We start from the raw sequence: 6,034 nt of genomic DNA, 5'->3' as shown, positions 1-6,034 counted from the left end.
CTGGTGACATGTGCAATGCTCTGTATGAACATGTTAAGTAAAATATGCAACGTAAAATGAAATAATTAAAATGAACGAGACAACACCGTGGAATTCCTAAAACCACGCATCCAATTTTATTGATAACATGGCCCCGAACCTCGTTAAAACCCCTGTGGGAAAAAAGAGTATCCGGTCTACAATTTGGTATTTCATTTAACAAATTACACATAAAACTTTTTTAAGGTGTTGATATTCCACGGTCTTGGGAGAGCTCTGCCGTCTGGATCTGACAATAAATAGGCTCCACCACCCAAAACCTCTGTGACTATGAAAGGACCCTCCCAATTGGGTTCGAATTTGCCTACTGGTTTCAGAGCATCGACCCTCTTGACAACTAGGTCGCCCTTGGACAGCTTTCGCGCTCTGACCCTCTTGTCATATCCGGCCTTGATAATGCTCTTGTATTTCGCTGCTCTGACTTGGGCTTCATCCCTCTGTGCTTCCACTAAGTCTAGCTCTGCTCTGCGGAATTCTGAATTTTGCTCTGTGTTATATGTTGTTATCCGGTACGACTCCAGTCTGGCCTCCGCTGGTATCACCGCATTGGATCCATACACGAGAGTGAATGGTGCCTCCCCGATTGCTATTTTTGGGCTGGTATGATAGGTCCAAAGTATGGTGTCTAGCTCCTCAACCCACTTCCCTCTGCTCTAATTTAACCGCTTTTTGATCCCCTCGCATATTATTCTGTTTGCCAACTCCACCTGCCCATTTGCTTGCGGATGGGCTACGAAAATGAAGCGTTGCGTTATATCCATGCGATCACAAAAATTGGCGATCTTCTGCCCTGTGAATTGGGCTCCATTGTCTGATACAATGATTCTAGGGACGCCATACCGGCAACATATGTTTCACCAGATGAACCGTTCTACAGTTCCTTCGTCAATCTTTGACATAGCCTCGACTTCTACCCATTTGGAGAAGTAATCCACTGCCACAATGAGAAAGCATTTGCCCCCTGGTGCCGTAGGCAATTTCCCGACGATGTCTATGCCCTATTTGTCAAACGGGCAAACAACATACATTATTCCCATAGTCTCCCCTGGAATATTAATCCTGCCGGCATGCCTCTGACAAGCCTCGCATTTGCGAACGAATTCTCTGGCGTCATTAGTAATGGTTGGCCAATAGAATCCTGCCCGAAAGGTTTTTCGTATAAGATCCCTGAATCCCGTGTGCCCACCGCAACAACCTGCATGAATTTCTGTCAAAGCAAAGTTAGCCTCCTCAGGAGATAAACATTTCAGTAAGGGATGGGTGAAGGAGCGCTTGTAGAGTTGGTCATTGTTCAGGCAGTAGTTCTCGTATCGAGCCCTCTGATTGGACTCTCTGCTCAATCGTTCCCCTGTTATGAGAAAGTGTATAATTGGAGCCCGCCAATCATCCCGAATTTCCACTGCAAAAACTTGGGAGGTCCTCATTTCTCTGGTGTCGCAGAGCAGCGTAATCTCATCATTCCACGTTTGCTCCACTACACTGGCAACCCGTGCCAATAAGTCTGCCCGGGTGTTTTCCTCTCGAGAGATCTGTTCTATTCTGAATTCCACGAATTTTTTCTTTAATTCAACAATTTTACTATGATATGCCCGCATCCGATCCTCTTTAATGTGATATCCTCCCGAGAGTTGTTGAGCTACCAATTGTGAGTCAGTTCTGATGATGACACATTCCGCCCGCAACTCTGACAAAATATGCGCTGCTCTGACCACGCCCTCATACTCGGCTTCGTTGTTGGATATCTTACAAGTGAATTTAATAGCGAATTGGAATACCTCTGATCCCGGAGAAATGATATACACTCCGATCCCACATCCTTCTTTTGTAACCAATCCATCCACGAAAGCCACCCAAAACTCTTGTACAGGGCGACGAGTAGTTTCTTGAATAAAATCCGCAAGGGCTTGGACCTTAATAGCCATCCTTGGCTCATAATCCACATCATATTCCCCTAACTCCACGGCCCATTTCACCATGTGTCCTGAAAGATCTGGCCTCCCCAGCACTTGTTTGAAAGGTAAGGCAGTTCGAACCACCACGTGGTGTGACAAGAAATAGGGTCTTAGCTTCCGAGCTGTGACCATGACCGCCAGAGCAGCCTTTTCAATCTCTGAATAGTTTAATTCGGGCCCCTGATCACCCTGCTGACAAAGTAAATAGGCCTCTGATGGCCCCCTTCCTCTCTGATAAGGACAGAGCTAACTGATTCCTCGCCCACTGCTATGTACAAATATAGTACTTCCCCGGGAATTGGTTTGGTCAAAGTCGGGAGCTCTGCTAAGTATGCTTTGAGATCATCAAAAGCTGACTGACACTCCGCATCCCATTCAAATCTGGTCCTCTTCCTTAAAATCTTGAAAAACGGCAAGCTTCGCTCTGCCGATCGTGAAATAAACCTACTCAGGGCAGTGATACGCCCATTCAGAGTTTGTACCTCTTTGATTCCTCTGGGCGGTGTCATATCTATTATGGCCTTCACCTTGTCTGAGTTGACCTCGATCCCCGCCGGGGTGACCTTGTACCCCAGAAATTTCCCCGTGGTGACCCCGAAGGTGCATTTCGCTGGATTAAGCATGAGTCTATGGTCCCTGATGACTGTGAAAATTTCTTCCAGGTCAGAGACATGATCCTCTGCTTTGATACTTTGCACGAGCATATCATCCACGTATACTGATATGTTCTTCGAGAGCTGCTCCTTGAATATTTTTTCCATCATTCTTTGATATGTAGTCCCGCATTTTTAAGACCGAATGGCATGCTCTTCCAACCAAACACCCCGCAGCAGACGGCAAAAGTCGTTTTGACAATATCATCTTTATGCATTTTGACTTGGTGATACCCCTGATAGGCATCCATCATGGATAGCAACGCACAACCCGAGATAGAATCCACAAGTTGGTCAATCCTCAGTAGAGGATAATGATCCTTAGGGCAAGCGGCGCTCAAGTCCCTATAGTCCACACACATACGCCAAGTGTTTGTCTTTTTAGCCACCATTACGGCGTTTGAGATCCATTCCAGGTATTGAACCTCTTCGATGTGATCCGCATCTAGTAATCTGATGCGTCTTCGACTTTTGGGCCATTTGGCCCTATTTTTCTCTTTATTTGTGTCAGTTCAGGTCTGTGCAGGGGAAAATAAAGTTGTTGAGGAAGGAAGGTCCAGTGGAGCGGAAACGGAAAGAATGTGGTTGGAATGGGCATAATCAAGCCCAGATTGCAATGTCATGTTTACCGGCATGGAGCTTCGGCCGCAGTACCTCTCCAATTTAACTTGGGGCATGGGAACCTGAAGCAACCCACCCGGTATGAGTCAAACCGAATGAAGCAATCCGTCTGACCACTACAATGAGAAGCAGACAACCAAAGCCAAGAAAGGAAAGTAAATCCCGAAGATTTGGAGGAAGAATGGAGAAGAACGAAGAAGTGGCTGGAAGAATCTGGAAAAAGGAAAAGTTTGACTACAGCATGCAGCTGGAAGCTATCTTCAATCGGATCAATCAAGGATTGAGCTAAAGAAGGAAAGAAGATCTCGATGAAGATATAAAGATGGCGCAGCTAGGGTTAGACCTTCACCGATTGGCAGTATAAAAGGTTGAAGATGTGCAATGTGAAGAAGCTCTTGGCACCCTTTTGAACTCCGTTTTATTTTAGTTTACTACTTTAATTCGCCGTGTGTGGCATCCAAAACAAATTACATTTCAGCACTATTTCCTATTTCCGTGTGTTTTCAGTTCGAACAAGATTCAAGGCTCGTAGCCTTAGGTATTATTTCATCTTATTTAAGTATTTCCTTTTGTTTCATGATGTGTTTAATTCATTTAGCATTTATGAATTCTGTTATGTGTGAGTAGTTCCTTAGGTGAGGTTTTAGGGGTGGAAATAATTGTTGTCAACATGTAAGCATTCGTGAGGCATTTGTTCTTTCGGTTGAATCTCGTGGTTCTGGAAGGATCTGTTCGAAACCATGGGTAGTAGGGGCTTAACGGGTGATCTCCGTTCGGTAAAACGTTGTCCGTGTCAAGCAAAGTCCAGGGTATACCAGGGCGTGACAACCAGTATACCCAAGACCGAGTGGCTGAGCAGCGTCAACAAAAGGCGTTGTAGATCCGGAAGGTGGGGAAAGGATTGATGGGATACACTGTCCTTCCTCAGTCTTGGGCTTCTCTAGAGACTATCCATCAACTGTGACGAGGCATAAAGCCATGGTTATCAAACGAGGAAGGCAATCTCTGCGCCGTAGCATGTCTATGACTGGTCGGCTAACAAGCCGGAAATGGTTGTGTCCAGGAGGCATGTGTCACTCAAAGTGCGGAGTTGGGGACCTCGGGAGAGAAGGTTGGTGAGGGTCATACTTGGTGAGTAACGGGTATGACTACCATCTAAGGAGAAGTGAAGCACTGCCTTGTGACCGGGGATTGTGTGACCTTCGAACCAAGTGATCACAATGGGATCAACCATCCTAAATATTAAGTATAACCCCTCGAAACGCCCCAATGGCTTTGGGCCACGCCTTGGGTTTATATGGATCATGGACGGATTATCAGTATGCCTATGACCGAAACGAATGTTGACAACAGTTATGACCTAACCGAATAACTTCACCCCATTGTTATTATTGATCTTGTTAATTTCTTGTGCAGAGTATACAGATTGAGACTTGTGACACCTCAGTTTGTCGTTGGAGAACAAAGTGGTTCCTCACTCCCTGCGGGATTCGACCCTACACTTGCCACTAAGACTGAGTTCCTGTTGTAAGACGTAGGAGCGTGTATCGTCTGTACTAGGCATACACAAGTATTTTGCCCGCACCGCACGACTGGTGCGTGTCATAATCCCTAGACCTGATCTCTGATCGCAACATCTTTTTCGGCCCCAAAGTGCCTTGTTCTTTGTTTTACTGGTTTTACATTGAAGTCCACATTGAGGCGATGTTCCGCCAATCCTCTGTCAATGCCCTTTAAGTCGGTTGTGCTGAAGGCAAATACATCTGCATTCCTTTGAAGGCAGTTGATTAGCTCTACTCTGATTTGTTCACTCATGGATGACCCAATTTTTGTCTGAAAGCTCTCTTTTCCCGGGAATAGCTCAATCATGTTATACACATCGTTGGTAGATATCAAGGCAGGTTTCTCTGAGTTTTTTCGAGCATCTAACAGCTCTGTCAATTCCCGCCGTTCCTCTGCCGGCCCAAAGAAAGAAGTTTGATCCCTCTGTTGCCCTATCTTTTTTTTGACCCAAAGATTGCGTGAGCATTCGCACATGGCATTCTTTTGACATCTTTTGATCACCCCACACTCCCCACACTCTTCCGCCTCCGATTGGAAATTTCATTTTTAGGTGGAACATTGAAATGGTTGCTCTGAATGCCGTCAGAGCAGGGCATCCGAGTATCACGTTGTAAGATGATTTGGGTATGTCTACCACCAAAAATCATACCATCCTGGTCTTGCAAGCGTCTGCTCTGCCAAGGGTAACTGGTAACTCCACAAACCCCAATGGCATGACGATTTCTCTGCCAAATCCGAACAGAGGGGCGTTCGTGGGTTCAATAGTGGCTTCGATCCTCATAACTTGGAGACATTCTAAGTATAAAATATTCACCGCACTCCCAGAGTCGACGAAGATGCGATGTACAATACAACTCGCTATGTCAGCCGTGAAAACCAGCGCGTCGTCATGGGGGTATATGAGCGTCCTCAGGTCCTCTGACCCGAAAGTTATAACTGGTTCCTCTGCTGCGCCCGTGATTTCCATTACTTGTTTAGGGTAATATCCTGACCTCACTGCCCGCACAATCTGTTTCTTGGCTCGGTTGGAGGTTGGTAGCCTGTTCTCCCAAAAATCATGTGCACCTCCCTTCTAGCCGGATGGGGAGGTATCCGAGCCAGTTCGACCCCTCTGCGCTGATCGCGATTTTCCTCTAGGCGTCGGTCCCGGTTATTTTCCTGAGCTTGCCGCTGATCATTTCACCGGGCCTGCTGACCCTGAACCTC

At 46.3% G+C, this 6,034-nt stretch overlaps 2 protein-coding genes across 2 annotated transcripts; both read right to left on the bottom strand.

The window, feature by feature from the left end:
- Positions 1–1,037: 1,037 nt before the first annotated feature.
- LOC131023214 (uncharacterized) lies at positions 1,038–2,123 on the bottom strand. The gene has a single exon (XM_057952755.1). It carries the CDS (start codon positions 2,121–2,123, stop codon positions 1,038–1,040), a length of 1,086 nt encoding a protein of 361 aa, XP_057808738.1.
- Positions 2,124–4,876: 2,753 nt separating this feature from the next.
- LOC131023213 (uncharacterized) lies at positions 4,877–5,795 on the bottom strand. The gene is made up of 2 exons (XM_057952754.1): positions 5,478–5,795; positions 4,877–5,263 (listed from the first exon to the last, which is right to left on the bottom strand). The coding sequence occupies exons 1-2, from the start codon at positions 5,793–5,795 to the stop codon at positions 4,877–4,879; spliced, it is 705 nt and encodes a 234-aa protein (XP_057808737.1).
- Between the last annotated feature and the right edge of the window lie 239 nt (positions 5,796–6,034).

The sequence above is a fragment of the Salvia miltiorrhiza genome, chromosome 4 (genome assembly GCF_028751815.1).
Source record: "Salvia miltiorrhiza cultivar Shanhuang (shh) chromosome 4, IMPLAD_Smil_shh, whole genome shotgun sequence".
In the NCBI taxonomy this organism is placed as follows: domain Eukaryota; kingdom Viridiplantae; phylum Streptophyta; class Magnoliopsida; order Lamiales; family Lamiaceae; genus Salvia; species Salvia miltiorrhiza.
Note: the sequence above shows the minus strand (reverse complement) of the source record. Positions and strands in the feature narration are given on the sequence as shown.